Genomic DNA, 15,110 nt, shown 5'->3' with positions numbered 1-15,110 from the left:
TTTGTCCCTCGTGTCAACTGCTTTGTCAACATTTTGAGTCAGATTTGTGAGCGACTGGTGAAAAAAATAGCTAATATTGACAGAAAGACATCTGAAATGTGCAAAAATGCCCCAAAATCAATCGGGAATGACCCGAAATGGAGAGCTTGTTAATTGAGCGCATCCAATCACCTTCTCCATTTCATATTGAAAAGATATGCTGCAAGTTGATTGACAAGGCGTTTATTCATTCTTGAGTTATTTCGAACACAAACGTAAGGAAATCAAGATATAAGCTCTGCCTTTTGTAGGTTTCACCTAGGAGTGGAGGATTGTTTTTGCAAAATGTTTACCGTTGACTTTGGATGAAAAGCAAATACGTTGTCCTAATTTATTTGATCAGATAACCCACAGACAACAAGAATGCCAGTTGCTGGCCAGCAGGGGGCGCCAAAGGATACAGACCCTGGCGGTTCACGAAAGTCCCTCTCGGACCCGAGCCACGTGGTGCCCGAGGCGCTGGCCCGTCGCCGTCAGCCGCTCGCGACCGAGCTCCAAGATCGCCTCCGACTCCCGCAGCTGCCGCTTGACGTCAGCGTGACGTCGACATTGCCGGAAGGTCCGTTCGACGTCGCCCGCCTCCGCCTCTGAACGACCAAAAATCATCATGATAACGCGTCCACCGTCGCTCGGGCTGGGCGGGGCGAGTCGTCACCTTGTTGCGGCTGCTCGTGGAGGATGCCGAAGACCGGGTCGTCGGCCTCGGCGGCGCCGACGTCTTCCAGGATGTGGTCCGCGCTGGGCGGGGAGGGTCGGCTGGCCAGGACCGCGCGCTTCTTGCCTTTCAGAGCGGCGTTCATCTCTTTGAGACAAAGGTTCACGGTTAGCTAAATGACAAGAAGAAGAAGAACGACAACAACAACAACAACAGTGAGCTTGCCCTGACCTGTTGTGCAAAGGTGGCGGAAGCGTATTTTCACATGTTCCCCGTGACGTTTGGTGTCCAATAAACTTGAAGTCTTGCGGGTTTGCCCAAAAAAATCGATGCTATTCGACTGTGGACGACGAAGGACGATCGAGCTGGCTCGCCACCACAAAACCGAGGTAAATAGAATGAGATGCGACAAAACGGGACTCGGCAGCGTCAGTAACTGGCGGCCATCTTAAAGCAGTGGCCTACTGAGATGCAAACGAGAAGGAAATGAGCCACAAATGCCCCTAAATACTCAGGATATGAACAGAGAATGACTCGAAATACCCCCAAATCATCAGGAACTGACCAAAAATGGACGGAATGTGACGTAAAATGTACAGGGAGTCACCCAAAGTGGACTTAAAGTGACCCCAAAACAACAAAAAATATGAAGAAAATGAACTCATTGCCTGCCATTGACAACAATACACATGTTAATCGTTTACATTTGGGAACTGACTGTGAATCCTCATCTTTCAATACCTTTGACGGCACTTGACGTCCGATCAGTTTTGAATGAGAGGGCCCAAAAAATGCACGTCATTTCAACCCCTCCCAGTCTAAATGCTAAGGACGTCCACCGCCGTCAATGGCAACCAACGAGTTATGTATGCAGCACCACGCTTCTTCGCCGCCGCCGCCTGTCGGCTCGGAGGACACATCGCGCCAGCTCTTTGTGACGTCATAAGCCGGCGCCTGCAAAGTGTTTGGCTTTGAGGAGCGGAAAAAGCAGCGATAACAAAGTCCAACCAATTAGTTTGGGCGCGCGTGAAAAACTCCGATTATCGGTAAGACGACAATCGTTCTCTTTTCGCTTTTGGCTTGGCTGGCGAGAGTCATTTGGACGACGATGTTGCGCCAAATGATCCTAGTGGCTAATTAGCTTGCTAGCAGCAGCTAGTTTTGCGCGTGGCCTTCTTTGAGTCCTTTGACAGCTGAACAAACTCTTTTTTTCCTTTTCAATGTCGGACACAAGAACTCTGCTGTTAATATTTGAAGTGTCGAATTATGTAGAAAGTTCGCTCTTGTGTATTTTGGATTTTCTTCTAGCGGGGCTGTATTGGAGGACACCGAGGTCCTGTTTGGATTTCATCCGGTATTTGAATGCCAACAAAAACAAACAAACAAACAAACAACAGTACCCGCCTAAAAAGTCACCCTGCCTCAACTTATTGATGCCTGAATTTCCATTTCACAAATCTAAATTGCGTTAATGAATAAGTACAGCAATCGTAATACAGTTGAAAGTTGAATTGAAATATAGGACAATTCCCAGCCGGAAGAAAAAGAATAGACCCTGGAATAACCTATTAAATATACATGAAGTGACTCAAAATGAACAGGATGTCAAAAAATACATCTACATTTGCAATGGACGTGCTGAAAAGTCAACAAAACAAACAGGAAATATTCCAAAAAATCAGGAAGTGATGAACAAAAAAAAGTTTTCATTGCTACAGCCATTTTACACTTGCTCAAACATGCTGTACAGTTGAGAACAAATACGGATCGAACCGCCATGTGTCTTTTGCGAGGCAGCGAAGGGGCCGCGGCGAGCGTCCGAGTGCCGCCATGAGCGACAACAAGCGTCTGGCCTTCTCCATCATCCGCTTCCTCCACGACCAGCTGAGCTGCGGGAACTTGTCGTCGGGAGCGCAGGAAAGTCTGGAAGGTGAGTCGCTGGCTGTCGTCGCTGGCTGTCGTCGCTGGCTGTCGTCGCCGGCTGTCGTCGCTGGCTGTCGTCGCCGCACGCCGGCCTCCTCGTCTCGAGCACGTTGCCGTCCTCCCGCAGTGGCCGTCCAGTGTCTGGAGACGGCATTCGAAGTGTCGTCCGACGATCGCAGCCTGGCCGTCCCCCTGACGTTGCCCGACATCTTTGCCCAGGCCACCCTGGAGACCTCGGTGAGCGCCGTTTACAAATCAATCAATGTATACATGTATTTATGTCAGTGTCACTGAAGAAGTGAAGTGGCTAACTATTGTTTTTTTGGCGTCAGTCGCAGGCGAACAACAACGCCACCAACAACGACACCGTCAATGACACCGTCAACGCCGTCGGCGAGGCCGAACGGGCCGAGGCGGAGCAACTCAAGAACGATGGTACGGCCAGGCTAGGGGGCGCCGCCGAGGCCTCACGCCCGCCGGCGCTCTCAATCCCTCCCCCTCGCAGGAAACGACCAAATGAAAGTGGAGAACTACGCCGCCGCCGTGGAGTTTTACTCCAAAGCCCTCGCCATCAACCCGCAGAACGCCGTCTACTACTGCAACAGGTGGGACGGGCTTCTTGCCCCGCCCCTCGGCTTTTGAGCCCACTTGTGTGTTTTTCACGCGTGACGTGTTTTTATGCCCGCAGGGCGGCGGCGTTGAGCAAGCTGGGTAATTACGCCGGCGCCGTCCAAGATTGCGAGCGGGCCATCGACATCGACCCCGGCTACAGCAAAGCCTACGGCAGGATGGGGTGAGAACCAGTCGAGTGGAGAGGAGTCCTCCTCCTCCTCCTTCCTCCTCCTTCCTCCTCTTCCTCCTCCTCCTCTTCCTCCTCCCCTTCCTCCGCACAAAAACGAATGCGCTTCTGCCGCGGCAGTTTGGCCTTGACCAGCCTGAACAAGCACACGGAGGCGGTGACCTTCTACAAGAAGGCTCTGGAGTTGGACCCGGACAACGAGTCGTACAAGTCCAACCTGAAGATCGCCGAGGACAAGATGGACGCCACCAGTCCCGTAAGGCAGGACGCCGGAAGCTGGACGCTCTTCCCCGCCGTGCGTGGCGCGTTGACCGGGGCCCGCCCGTCTTTTGTTTTTCAGACGGCAGGAATGGGCGGAATGGACCTGGCCGGACTGCTCAGCAATCCCAGTTTCATGAACATGGTACGTTGTCCTTCCTTTCGTCCGGCGCCACCCAAAAATTGACTTGGAGTGTCGGTGCAAGTACGGGAAAATGGCATTCCTAAAAATCATTTGAAAAATAGAGCGGAAATAGAAAATGGTGGAAAAAAATGTGGGGACATGTGCAAAATGGGTTCAAGTTGTCTTAGACTTAACTTTTTTGGATTGGGGTACTTTCTTTTATTCACTCAAAACAAAGTAAACATTTGCTGAATGTAAAGAGGCTGCGTGGGGCGGAGCCCGTTTGACAGCCCCGCTCGTTTTTGCAGGCGTCTTCGCTGATGACAAACCCTCAGGTCCAGCAGATGTAAGTGCTGACGCCGAGCGCTCGGAGAGTGCCCCTCTTTTTGACGCCCACGCCTACAGGATGTCGGGAATGATGTCGGGAGCGTATGGCGCCGGCGCCCCTGGAGGAGGAGCTGGAGGAGGTGGAGCCGCAGGAGGCGGAGGAGGAGGAGGAGGTGGAGTAGGAGCCGGAGTAGGAGCCGGAGTAGGAGCCGGAGTAGGAGCCGGAGTAGGAGCCGGAGTAGGGGCCGGAGTAGGGGCCGGAGTAGGATTAGGAGGAGTCCCGGGAGCCGCGCCGGGCAGGGATTTATCGGGCCTCATCCAAGCGTACGTACGGCCGGGTCAGAACGGAACGGTCCGACGAGCTTCCGCTAACGCTACCGGCCCGGCCCCCGCTTTTTTTTCTTTCTTCCCAGGGGTCAGCAGTTCGCTCAGCAGATGCAGCAGCAAAATCCCGAACTCATCGAGCAGCTCAGGAGTCAAATCCGCAATCGCATGCCCAGCGGCGGAAACGAGGAGCAGCCGTGACGCCCTCCCTCGCCCGGCCGGTGAGGAAACGAAGCAAACAACGCACAATCGCTGTTGCCAATACCTTAATGCTTGAAATGCAAAAAAATGGCCACTGGGTTTATCGCTAATCTCCAAACAGCACGCTCGTTGGCCAATGATTAGTAGTTGCATTTCAACCAAAATGCGGACTAAAAACCAATGGTGAACATATCTTGGGGTATGTTTGTCCACGCAGGACACGGTGGAGACGGGGCGTTGACTTTTCCCGGGACGAGCGTCGTGACCGGAAGGACGGCGAGGCCGCCCGCCCGATCCATCGATCGGTCGCTGGCCTGAAAATCCCCGCATGAGAGAGAGAGAGAGAGAGAGAGAGAGAGAAAGAGAGAAAGAGAGAGGAGCCCTCGTGGCGCCACCGCTGGCCACACCCACTTTTAGGAAGACCCGCCCTACTGGGCACCGCCGCCGCTATTTGAACAATTAAAAGATTTGACGTCCCCACTCTTCGCTCCGCTCTGATTGCTCGCCGCCGATCGTCCGTCCGCGGCCGGCGGAAATGAGGTCATCGCGTGTCAAACCCTCGAAATGGATTGGGCGGGCGTCCCTAACGCGTCGCTGGCAGCCATCTTGCCCGTGTGCTTTATAGTCAGTCTGCAGGCATTGAGTCGTGAAAGGGGAAAAATAGTTTTTTGTTGGTGTTGTCGTTGTTGTTTTCCAAAAAAATGGGCTACAACTCGAATATCGCTAGTGAACACTTAGCCAAATGGGAATGGCGTCCGAGCGCTGTCTCTTTTAATGTCCCTATCCGCTCTGGTTTCCATAGTATCTTCCTCTGGCGCACCTGATTCAAATGATCAACGCGACAGCTTGAGAGCGATCCAGAGGATTGGATTCAGGTGTGTTGGAGAAGGGGAAGGGGGCCATGGACTACAGTCTCAAAACTCGGTGCCCTCCAGGACCGGAGTCCTGCGCCCCTCCTCAAATGATTTGGACGTCCGGCGCCGTCGCCGGCACCCTTTGATCCGACTCTTGCCTCGTGATTGGAAATAGAAGTTGAAAGTTCATGCCATGACTTTGACTTTTGCCACGCACGCCAGGTCTTTCCACGCTTCAGTTGAAAGGAGTTGACGTGTTTCAAGTGACACGCTCTCGCTCGCTCGCTCGCTCGCTCTCCCGCTTGAAAGGGATTGGCCGGCTGGCGTTCCGAGTTGACCTCTGACCTCCCTCCGCCCGGGCCCAGGGTCCTCCTCTCTCAGGAAGAGGCGCTTAAGCCTCTTAGTCCCGCTCAGTCCGCGGCGACTTAAAGCGGCTCCTCGGCGTCTTCCGTCATGGACGAGCTCCTGCTGCCCGGCGGCGAGGAGGACGCCGCCTCCGACCGCTCCTCCTGCGCGGACGAGGACGGGACGGCGGACGGAAGCCGCCGCCGGCCATCCTTCTGCCGGCCGCCGCGGAACGTTCGCCTGGCGCTGCGCAAGTTCGCCAAAAGGAACGGCCTCCTGACCTTGTCCGTGGTGGCCGTGCTGACCGGATGCACGCTGGGATTTGTGCTGCGGGGGACGGAGCTCTCCACGCAGGTAAGCCGTCGGCTGGCGGGCGGGCAGGCGGTTGCGTCGTCCTCCCTCCAACAAGGGTCTCAGTGACGCACCACGGACGCTGGAAAAAGATGACTTTGCTGGGCAATTCCCAAAAGATTGCCTTGACCCAATCAGTCTTGGCCTTGGCTGCCAAAAGTCTTGATCTTGGTGTCTGAAATTCCCGCTTTTGGCCAAGTCTTTTCTGGCTTTGGCTCACCAGACCCACGCCACACCACAGCAAAAGGACGTCGAGGCTTTCAGGGAGTGCTGAGAAAACTAAAGCGCTAAAAAAACTAAAGGAGCGCTCGGCGCCCCTCTTGAGATGATTGGGTGGATGATGGATTAGATGTCCAATCAATTTGAGCGACTTCCTCTCTGGTGGAACATTGTCAAAGGCAAACTTTGCAAAGTCGACACGCTTTAGCCGTCGTTTGATGTGATTTCCCTTCCACCCATTTCCAGTGGGAATCTATCACTTGAAATGGAAGAGAAATGTTGTTGTTGTTGTTGTTGTTGCGCTCGTGTGACAGCTGACTCGGGGCCCTTAAAGCCGTCCTGTTGCTGTAATTGGATCAAATCACTCACGTGCGCGCTAAGCTAACAGGGGGAAGGAAAAAAAACGTTAGCACCTTCTCCTAATGTCCTGGCGTGCTGTGTTCAAACACAAGAAGAAGAATCCGCTTGAATCCGGGCCCCCTAAAACAAGGGGAGGGGCTTTTATTTTGAAAGGCTTTTGTTTGGACACGCAGGCCAAGATCTACTTTTCTTTTCCTGGGGAACTTCTCATGAGGATGCTGAAGATGCTCATCCTGCCGCTCATCACCTCCAGGTAGGCGTGACGCCCCGCTCCACCCCTTGGGGGCTCCTCCCACTTATCTGCCGGCCCCCCGACCCCCCCGTCGCAGTTTGATGTCCGGGCTGTCATCCATGGAGTCGCGTGCGTGCTGCCGGATGGGGGTCCTGACGGTCACCTACTACTTGTGGACCACCTTCATAGCGGTGGTGGTGGGCATCGCGCTGGTGGTCATCATCAAGCCCGGCGTGGGCACGGAGATGGAGAGCAACCGGCTGGGGGGCGGGCCCGTCATGACCTCGGCCGACGCCCTTCTCGACCTCATTAGGTGACTCCGGCCGCCTCTCGGTCTTCGTGCGGAACAATTTGCAGATGGGCCGCCTAGCAGCGAAACACACTGACACACACTGACACACACTGACACACTCGCGCGAATCCCATTAGCCGCTAAGCTAACGGCCGTATTTTTAGCCGGAGCGAGCGGCGGCCGGCTTAGCTTTTAGCACCGCTGATCTCCCGCCGAGGGCGTCACGTGGCCCCCGACCCCAACCCTGACCCGGCCTCTGCCCCTTCCGCAGGAACATGGTGCCGTCCAACCTGATCGAGGCCACGTTTCAGCAGGTGAGCGCCGTGGCCGGGCCCACCCGAAGCGGACCCACCCCACCCGAGCCGGGCTCGACCTGACGCCGGCTCTTTGCGCGTCCAGTACAAGACGGACCTGCTGCCCGTCCTGAAAGTCCCGAGCCGGACGGCCGTGCCCAATTTCGTGTACGTTGTTCCGGGCGAGGGCCAGGAGGGGCAGGAGGGCAAAGCGCGCACGGTCTCGCTGGAGTTGACGCCGGCCCCCGAGGTGACCTACAAGACCAGGCCCGGCAGCAGCCAACAGATGAACGTTCTGGGCATCGTCATCTTCTCGGCGACCATGGGTCGGTCTCCGCCTCCCGCTAATGACACGGCGATTGTAACCATGGCGAATACCTCTGTCCTCCGTGTTGGCTGGCGTCCTAGGCCTGTTGCTCGGCAGGATGGGCGAACGCGGCGCGCCATTGGTCAACGTCTGTCAGTGCATCAACGAGTGCGTCATGAAGATCATCAACGCCGCCGTCTGGTAAGCGCTAATGCACAGAAGGTTAACTCAAACGTGGAGGAATCGGGCCCCAGAAACTAAGTGAGCCGTCGCCGACGCCGACGGCTCGCTTTGGCGGACGTCCAACGGACGGCAAGTCGGAGGCTCCGTTTGAGCCGAGGTGGCTTTCAGGTACTTCCCGTTCGGCATCGTCTTCCTGGTGGCCGGCAAGATCCTGGACATGCAGGACCCCAGCACCCTGGGCCGCAAGCTGGGCTGGTACGGCGTCACCGTGCTGGCCGGCCTCTTCGTGCACGGCCTGATCCTCCTGCCGCTCTTCTACTTCCTGCTCACCCGCAAGAACCCCTTCACCTTCATCCGTGGCCTCTTGCAGGCCCTGGTCATCGCCCTGGCCACCTCGTCCAGGTGGGTGGCGAGAGCGTGGACGGAAGGACGGCCCTCGGCGCAGTCCCTTCCCGTCCCGTCCCGTCTCGTCTCCTCGCCGTGGGCCTCGGCGTCCAATCTGATCTCCACGTGGCCACCCACTTTAGCTCGGCCACCCTGCCCATCACCATGAAGTGTCTCCTGGAGAACTGCCACGTGGACCGGCAGATTGCCCGCTTCGTGCTTCCGGTGGGCGCCACCATCAACATGGACGGCACGGCGCTCTACGAGGCCGTGGCGGCCATCTTCATCGCGCAGGTCAACGACTACGAGCTGGACTTTGGGCAGCTGGTCACCATCAGGTAGGCGAGCCGCCCCGAGAGCACGAGCGCCCTCCGGCGCCGGGGACGGGCGAGGAAAGAATGGAAAGAAGGAATTGACGGCCATTTTCCTCCCTCTCAGCATCACGGCCACGGCCGCCAGCATCGGCGCGGCCGGCATCCCTCAGGCGGGCCTGGTTACCATGGTGATCGTGCTGACCTCCGTGGGCCTGCCCCCCGACGACATCACGCTGATCGTGGCCATCGATTGGATCCTGTAAGTGGCGGCGCCGGACGGCCGAGGGCGGACGCCCGACCCCTAACGACGCCCGCCTCGGTACACGCAGGGACCGATTTCGCACCATGATCAACGTGCTGGGCGACGCCTTGGCGGCGGGTATCATCGCCCACTTGTGTCGCAAGGATTTCCCGCTCGCCGGCGAGGGAAAGGTAAATGGCGCCCCGCCGTGTCACCGCAGCGCTCACTCGAAGGACATCTCGTTTGGGCAGGCGGTGCCGTCGTACGGCAGCACCAGCCACCGGCGCCCCGACCAGCGCGTGGACTTGCCCATGACGCACGTGCACACGCACAAAGATGGCGAGGAGGCGGCGTTGGATAGGCACGCGCACACTGTCTACTACAACATCTGCCAGGTGTGAAGCGCCACCTAAGTGATCTTCTTCCTGGCTGCGTGCGTGCGTGCGTGCGTGAGGAAGGGATGGCGTGCGGGCATGCCGTCTCTGCCAGCCAGACCGTCCCGGACTTCCTGTATCCTCTTTAAACTTGAAAAGCAGCCCCACAGATATCGTCTAGAAGACTAGATGGCCCTCCGTGTTGAAAAATTCTGACAACACTGTTCCTTCATTAAGTGGGCCAAGCGGGAGGGACGGCTGCAAACTGGCCACGGCTGTTGTGTACGAATTTGGTGCCTTCTTATGTCTTGTCTCTGCCAATTGTGCTCACTTTAAAAAAAAAACAAACTTTTTTTTTGTATTTCTTCTTGTGGTGACCACATGTGAAATTAAAACAAGAACAAACAAACAAACACAACAACGTGGGTGTTGTCAAACTGTGGCTTTATGTTTAATCATCAGACATGAGCGCTAATGAGTTTGTTTACGTTCAATTCCAGGCCACTTCCTGTTGATTTGGGGGCATGACACGCCTTTTCCTGTGGATTTTGCTGGTAAAAGCTTATTTATTTTGCTCACTTCACATTCCCTTTTGATTGTGGGACTTTTACTTGTCACTTTTTCTTGGTTCGGGGGCATTTCTGGGTCACTTCCAGTGTGTTTTTGGCGGTTTCTGCTCACTTCCTCTGTGGTTTCTTTTTGGGGGGACATTCTGTCTCACTTCCTGTTGATTTTGGTCACTTTCTTTGGATTTTCGGGCATTTCCACATTACTTTCTGTTGATTTTGTCTTTTCTGGGCTACTTCCTGTTTGTTTTGGTGACTTTCTCGGGGTGCCTTGAGAGCAGCAAGGATCGGATGACTTTCCGTCTCATTGGGCGTCAAAGTCGGCGAAAGCGGGCAACCACACGTCCTCCTTCTTGTGCGACGCGCTCTTGCTGGCGAGCGCCGCTCGGTGTCGCCGCCGGACTTTGTGGATCCAACAGGCCTGCGCCCAAGCCAGCGACATCACGCATACCTGCGGTGGATCCAAAAGCGGTCGGACGACGCCGCGTTCCGTCAGGCGCGGGAGCGACGGCGGCGTTTACCTCCAGGAGCAGCAGTCCGCCGGCGAGCCCTGCCGCCATCTTGACGTTTTGGCCGAGCCAGTGGGCGATCTTGTCCGCGCATCCATCTGGGAAGACGTGGCGCTCGGCGAGCTCCCGTGAGTGGAGCTGCGTCCCGAAACCGCACATGGTGTTCGGCACCGTCTAGACACGGGGCACGGAAAGGGCGGCGTGACGATCCGGACCGGGAGGAGGCCGCTGCCGGTAAAGGCCCATCCGCAAGATGCTATGCTGTGGACGGACGGAGTGACCTGGTTGGCGGGGGGCACGCAGCAAGAGAAGGGGACGCCGCAGGCTTCCAGACTGGGATTGGAGTCGGAGCACTGGAAGTAAACGTTCCGGGACCAATCCTTGTAGCCGTCCACACCGCAGCACTGCAGCTGCGGACGCAAAGCCTCTTGGGAAAGGTCGTGACGGTTGCGCGACGTCCAAGTTACCTTCTTCTGCACAAAGTCGATGGCGTTCTCCAAGTCTCGGTCCTCCCGGTAGCGAAGCACCGTTTTCATCATCAGCCGCCGCGTTCGCTCCATCACCTCCACAACAAAGCATCCGCCGTCAACGCCGGCGCGGAAGCCGTCGGACTCGCCGGGAAGTGGCCGTCCCCCCTTGATCGTCTCACGGCGGCGTCCTACCGCTTCCGTGAAGACGTATCCCAGAATTCCCGCCGTCAGCTGCAGCAGGAGCAAGGCCGCCAGGATGGAGGCGAACTGGCGACGTGCGGAGAAATGGGAGCGCGCCGTCCAACGGAGTCGAGGCGAGGGGCGGTCCCCGACGTCCTACCGTCTTGAGCAGGCAGATGGCGTTCCGCAGGGCGCCGAAGCATCCCAGGAACGCGATGGAGAAGGTGAGGGAGCCCACCGCCATGAGGAGAAGGGCCGGGTCCACCGTCAGCGTGTCCACCACATCTGCGCAATCGCAAGGTAGGACTCGCTTCCGGACGCGTCACATTCGCTTCCGGTCGCGTTACATTCGCTTCCTGTCACGTTAGACTAGCTTCCGGTCGCCTCACATGGCTGACTACGCAAACTGACACGTCAACGAAGCTAACTATTTGGTGGATATTCTAGAAATAACTAGCGAATGGACATTTGGCTCAAGTGAGGCAGTGATCAGATGCAGGAAGTACAAGTCAGTCGGTTCCTGTCTGGCCCTAGATCAAAGGTCACGGAGGAGGTCTGACCTTTCTCCTTGGCCACTTTGGCGTAGATTCCCACCGCAATCAAGATGGCGCTCAGCACCTGAGCGGCAGGTAGAAAAAGGATTTGGAGAACGGCGGCAAATAACGACATTAAGTGGCCATTTTTCCAAAATCAACACTTTGGAAGTGAGCAAGGAACGGGAAGCCACCCGGAAATGCGGCATCATCGATAGGAAATCATTTAAGGTCGACAGGAAGTGACCTTGGACGGCAAGGGACATCACCAATGACAGCCGGCCAGCTCCCAAGGAAGTCGGGCCAGAGAGACGGAGAGGAAGGAAGAATGGACGAGAACTTTGCGCACTGACCCAGAAGACGTAGCAGAAGATAAACAGGAAGTACTTGACGCCGCGGTATCCTCGCATGTCAGCGGACGGACGGCAGGTAAGCGGAGGTGCGGGAGAGAGGAGGCGGATTAGGGCGGCCGGGCGTGCCCGCCTGCGTGCGCCGGCAAGCGCCGCATTCCTGCGCGCTTTGCCAAAAGACCACCCCCGACGAAAACATCTTTCCGAGAATTGAATTCTTTTATTCTTGTTCTGACGGTTCTACCCGCTTCTACAATATAAATAATTTGCTTACATTTGGTACACTGTATATCGTAAACCAAATTAGAACTATCCAAATCCAAGCATTGTATTATCGGTTGACCTAAACCCGAAATTCTATTATAAATAAAAGGTGAGTATCCTGACAAAATAGCACCACTTAGTGGTCTTTTTAGAATGCATGGCCGTTTGCACCAACATATTACGTCCCTTATGAACATTAACAAGAGCCGTTGTTTGGATTCACAGACTTTAACTTTTGCCGACGTTAAATCTGAGTGAGCACAAAATTGATTTTCGTGTATTATTACAAGATTGAAGTAATATTAGGAGAGAAAAAATGATATTACGAGATATTCTAAGTCATGATGTTTTTATGTTTCGTGAACCGGAAGTTGTTTGGATTCACAGACTTTAACTTTTGCCAACGTTAAATCTGTGTGAGCACAACATTGATTTTCGTGTAATATTACAAGATTGAAGTAATATTAGGAGAGAAAAAGTATTAGGAGAGAAAAAATAATATTACGAGATATTCTAAGTCATGATGTTTTTATGTTTCGTGAACCGGAAGTTGTTTGGATTCACAGACTTTAACTTTTGCCAACGTTAAATCTGTGTGAGCACAACATTGATTTTCGTGTAATATTACAAGATTGAAGTAATATTAGGAGAGAAAAAGTATTAGGAGAGAAAAAATAATATTACGAGATATTCTAAGTCATGATGTTTTTATGTTTCGGCAACCGGAAGTTGTTTGGATTCACAGACTTTAACTTTTGCCAACGTTAAATCTGTGTGAGCACAACATTGATTTTCGTGTAATATTACAAGATTGAACTAATATTAGGAGGTAAAAAATAATATTAGGAGAGAAAAAAAATAATATTACGAGATTTACTAAGTCATGGTGTTTTTTTTTAATGTTTCGTGAACCGGAAATAGTTTTGTCTCGACGACATGCGCGTATCCCAGAATGGACCGTGTGTCCCTGAATGCCTCGGCAAGCCGCCACGTGTAGGACACCATTGCACAAGTGGAAAGCCGTCTGAAGCAGTCGCCCAATGTAAGTCTCTTGGAATTGATTAATATTTTTCTCCGTTATGGCGTATTCTGGCACGCTTATTTGGCATTAGCATCTTTTGCTGAAACTAGTTTATTTGTAGACGTGATTGATGACATGAGTCGGATTGTGACTGCGTCGAAATTGTTGAATTAAATGTTATCGTTCCAAACGTGCCCGTGAAACTTGTTCAAAGTGGCGACTATTAGATGTTTTATTCACTTCTCAGACTTAGGTGTCCTTTTAAAGAAATTCCGTTTTGTTTGGTGGCTGTTTTTCATTGTTGTGGTATTGGGTGCTGTTATGAATTATTTATTATAAAAAGTAACTTAATGAGCCATAGTCGAATTCTCTTAATGACGTTTAGTGCCTGTTACTATCTGATCATGGGGTTGTTAGGGTTAGGATAGGTGATAAGTCCTTCACAGGGGTCAGCAATAAATAATTTGGTAGAAAATTATTGCAGTATATTGCTATTGGCCATTTAGGCTCAGGTCATATGGTCTTTTGCTGCCACCTTGTGGCCATTTAGGAACGGGTCCCTTGTCGTGGTTTTGGGTGCAACTTTTTGTGACATAGGTGTGAACATTGGAATTTGAAATATTTTTGGAGGGTTTATTTGATTCTTGTTGATAAAGGTTTAACGAGAAGGACATTATATTGATAATTTCAAATTATAAGAATTTCAGATGATCGTGTGTCTTGTAATTTTTCAAAGTAAAAAGTACCTCAGCTCTAAATCGGTTGGTAAACACAGGCTTTGTTTACAGGTTCTTCTACCGCCCCTTAATCACGTCACCTACGAGTCCAACTTGTCCAATTGATGACATGCGTGCATCCCAGAATGCATCACATATCCCAGAATGCATCGCATATCCCTGAATGCAACGTGTGGACGCCATCTTTGAAGTCATCAAATGTAAGCTTCTTGTCATTGATTAATGTTTTTTGCCGATGTTAATTGTGTCCGAGCACAAAACTAATTTTAGTGGTATTGGGTGCAACTTTTTGTGACAATGGTCAGTGTGAACATTTGAAATTGAAATATTTTTTGGAGGGTTTATTTGATTCGTGTTGATAAAGGTGTAATGAGAATGACATTAAATTGTTAATTTTAAATTATAAGAATTTCAGATGATGGTGTGCCTTGTAATTTTTGGGTTTTTAAGTAAAAAGTACCTCAGCTCTAAATAGGATGGTAAACACGGGGTTTGTTTACAGGTTCTTCTACCGACCCTTAATCACGTCACCTATGGGTCCAACTCGTCCAATTGACGACGTGTAACGACATGCGCGCATCCCAGAATGCATCACATATCCAAGAATGCATAATGTATCCCAGAATGCAACGTGTAGATGCCATCGTTGAAGTCGACAAAAGTAAGTTACTTCTTGTAATTGATTAGTGTGAGGGTTAGGGTTAGGGTTAGGGTTAGGGTTAGGGTTAGGGTTAGGGTTAGGGTTGGGGTTGGGGTTGGGGTTGGGGTTGGGGTTGGGGTTGGGGTTGGGGTTGGGGTTGGGGTTGGGGTTGGGGTTGGGGTTGGGGTTGGGGTTGGGGTTGGGGTTGGGGTTGGGGTTGGGGTTGGGGTTGGGGTTGGGGTTGGGGTTGGGGTTGGGGTTGGGGTTAGGGTTAGGGTTAGGGTTAGGGTTAGGGTTAGGGTTAGGGTTAGGGTTAGGGTTAGGGTTAGGGTTAGGGTTAGGGTTAGGGTTAGGGTTAGGGTTAGGGTTAGGGTTAGGGTTAGGGTTAGGGTTAGGGTTAGGGTTAGGGTTAGGGTTAGGGTTAGGGTTAGGGTTAGGGTT

The 15,110-nt window shown here is 53.1% G+C and overlaps 4 protein-coding genes and 1 long non-coding RNA gene across 10 annotated transcripts; 3 read left to right on the top strand and 2 right to left on the bottom strand.

Annotated features, from left to right (window-relative positions):
- Positions 1–206: 206 nt before the first annotated feature.
- Positions 207–1,197, bottom strand: c8h19orf25 (chromosome 8 C19orf25 homolog). Its single transcript, XM_077607797.1, has 3 exons — positions 926–1,197; positions 695–841; positions 207–626 (listed from the first exon to the last, which is right to left on the bottom strand). The coding sequence occupies exons 2-3, from the start codon at positions 837–839 to the stop codon at positions 454–456; spliced, it is 318 nt and encodes a 105-aa protein (XP_077463923.1). The 5' UTR covers positions 840–841; positions 926–1,197; the 3' UTR covers positions 207–453.
- Positions 1,198–1,571: 374 nt separating this feature from the next.
- On the top strand, positions 1,572–5,130 carry sgta (small glutamine rich tetratricopeptide repeat co-chaperone alpha). Of its 2 annotated transcripts, none has more exons than XM_077607792.1 (12): positions 1,572–1,740; positions 2,492–2,624; positions 2,745–2,854; positions 2,950–3,052; positions 3,123–3,222; positions 3,306–3,410; positions 3,537–3,672; positions 3,757–3,819; positions 4,107–4,144; positions 4,204–4,449; positions 4,539–4,670; positions 4,868–5,130. In XM_077607792.1, exons 2-11 carry the CDS (start codon positions 2,525–2,527, stop codon positions 4,648–4,650), a joined length of 1,113 nt encoding a protein of 370 aa, XP_077463918.1. In that variant the 5' UTR covers positions 1,572–1,740; positions 2,492–2,524; the 3' UTR covers positions 4,651–4,670; positions 4,868–5,130. The 2 variants fall into 2 exon arrangements, with proteins under 2 accessions (XP_077463918.1, XP_077463919.1); XM_077607793.1 differs by having other exon boundaries at positions 1,601–1,740; positions 2,488–2,624.
- A 152-nt stretch (positions 5,131–5,282) lies between these two features.
- slc1a8a (solute carrier family 1 member 8a) lies at positions 5,283–9,841 on the top strand. Of its 3 annotated transcripts, none has more exons than XM_077607790.1 (11): positions 5,283–6,203; positions 6,953–7,032; positions 7,109–7,324; positions 7,575–7,617; positions 7,703–8,104; positions 8,255–8,341; positions 8,424–8,488; positions 8,614–8,808; positions 8,909–9,043; positions 9,114–9,216; positions 9,277–9,841. In XM_077607790.1, exons 1-11 carry the CDS (start codon positions 5,958–5,960, stop codon positions 9,424–9,426), a joined length of 1,722 nt encoding a protein of 573 aa, XP_077463916.1. In that variant the 5' UTR covers positions 5,283–5,957; the 3' UTR covers positions 9,427–9,841. The 3 variants fall into 3 exon arrangements, with proteins under 3 accessions (XP_077463916.1, XP_077463915.1, XP_077463914.1); XM_077607789.1 differs by having other exon boundaries at positions 7,703–7,922; positions 8,005–8,104; positions 8,255–8,488; positions 9,277–9,837; XM_077607788.1 differs by having other exon boundaries at positions 8,255–8,488; positions 9,277–9,839.
- LOC144079188 (tetraspanin-33) lies at positions 9,827–12,417 on the bottom strand. Of its 3 annotated transcripts, XM_077607796.1 has the most exons (8): positions 12,011–12,415; positions 11,685–11,742; positions 11,285–11,409; positions 11,137–11,211; positions 10,942–11,037; positions 10,756–10,884; positions 10,487–10,648; positions 9,827–10,416 (listed from the first exon to the last, which is right to left on the bottom strand). In XM_077607796.1, the coding sequence occupies exons 1-8, from the start codon at positions 12,065–12,067 to the stop codon at positions 10,270–10,272; spliced, it is 849 nt and encodes a 282-aa protein (XP_077463922.1). In that variant the 5' UTR covers positions 12,068–12,415; the 3' UTR covers positions 9,827–10,269. The 3 variants fall into 3 exon arrangements, with proteins under 3 accessions (XP_077463922.1, XP_077463920.1, XP_077463921.1); XM_077607794.1 differs by having other exon boundaries at positions 10,942–11,211; positions 12,011–12,417; XM_077607795.1 differs by having other exon boundaries at positions 11,137–11,409.
- Positions 12,418–13,166: 749 nt separating this feature from the next.
- Positions 13,167–14,696, top strand: LOC144078479 (uncharacterized). The gene is made up of 3 exons (XR_013301227.1): positions 13,167–13,313; positions 14,081–14,229; positions 14,532–14,696. It is a non-coding gene; the product is annotated as an uncharacterized LOC144078479 (long non-coding RNA).
- The last annotated feature ends 414 nt before the right edge of the window (positions 14,697–15,110 follow it).

The sequence above is a fragment of the Stigmatopora argus genome, chromosome 8, assembly GCF_051989625.1.
Source record: "Stigmatopora argus isolate UIUO_Sarg chromosome 8, RoL_Sarg_1.0, whole genome shotgun sequence".
NCBI classification, from domain to species: Eukaryota; Metazoa; Chordata; class Actinopteri; order Syngnathiformes; family Syngnathidae; genus Stigmatopora; species Stigmatopora argus.
Note: the sequence above shows the minus strand (reverse complement) of the source record. Positions and strands in the feature narration are given on the sequence as shown.

Excerpts from the sequence above, each read along its gene's own strand:
- c8h19orf25 (XM_077607797.1), bottom strand. The coding sequence starts at position 839 with ATGAACGCCGCTCTGAAAGGCAAGAAGCGCGCGGTCCTGGCCAGCCGA. Across the intron at positions 627-694 it reads CCACGAGCAGCCGCAACAAG|AGGCGGAGGCGGGCGACGTC; the intron begins GTGACGACTCGC and ends TTGGTCGTTCAG.
- sgta (XM_077607792.1), top strand. The coding sequence starts at position 2,525 with ATGAGCGACAACAAGCGTCTGGCCTTCTCCATCATCCGCTTCCTCCAC. Across the intron at positions 3,053-3,122 it reads GGAGCAACTCAAGAACGATG|GAAACGACCAAATGAAAGTG; the intron begins GTACGGCCAGGC and ends TCCCCCTCGCAG. Across the intron at positions 3,223-3,305 it reads GCCGTCTACTACTGCAACAG|GGCGGCGGCGTTGAGCAAGC; the intron begins GTGGGACGGGCT and ends TTATGCCCGCAG.
- slc1a8a (XM_077607788.1), top strand. The coding sequence starts at position 5,958 with ATGGACGAGCTCCTGCTGCCCGGCGGCGAGGAGGACGCCGCCTCCGAC. Across the intron at positions 7,618-7,702 it reads TCGAGGCCACGTTTCAGCAG|TACAAGACGGACCTGCTGCC; the intron begins GTGAGCGCCGTG and ends TTGCGCGTCCAG. Across the intron at positions 9,044-9,113 it reads GTGGCCATCGATTGGATCCT|GGACCGATTTCGCACCATGA; the intron begins GTAAGTGGCGGC and ends CGGTACACGCAG.
- LOC144079188 (XM_077607794.1), bottom strand. The coding sequence starts at position 12,067 with ATGCGAGGATACCGCGGCGTCAAGTACTTCCTGTTTATCTTCTGCTAC. Across the intron at positions 11,212-11,284 it reads CCATCTGCCTGCTCAAGACG|TTCGCCTCCATCCTGGCGGC; the intron begins GTAGGACGTCGG and ends GCACGTCGCCAG. Across the intron at positions 10,417-10,486 it reads GCGGACTGCTGCTCCTGGAG|GTATGCGTGATGTCGCTGGC; the intron begins GTAAACGCCGCC and ends GATCCACCGCAG.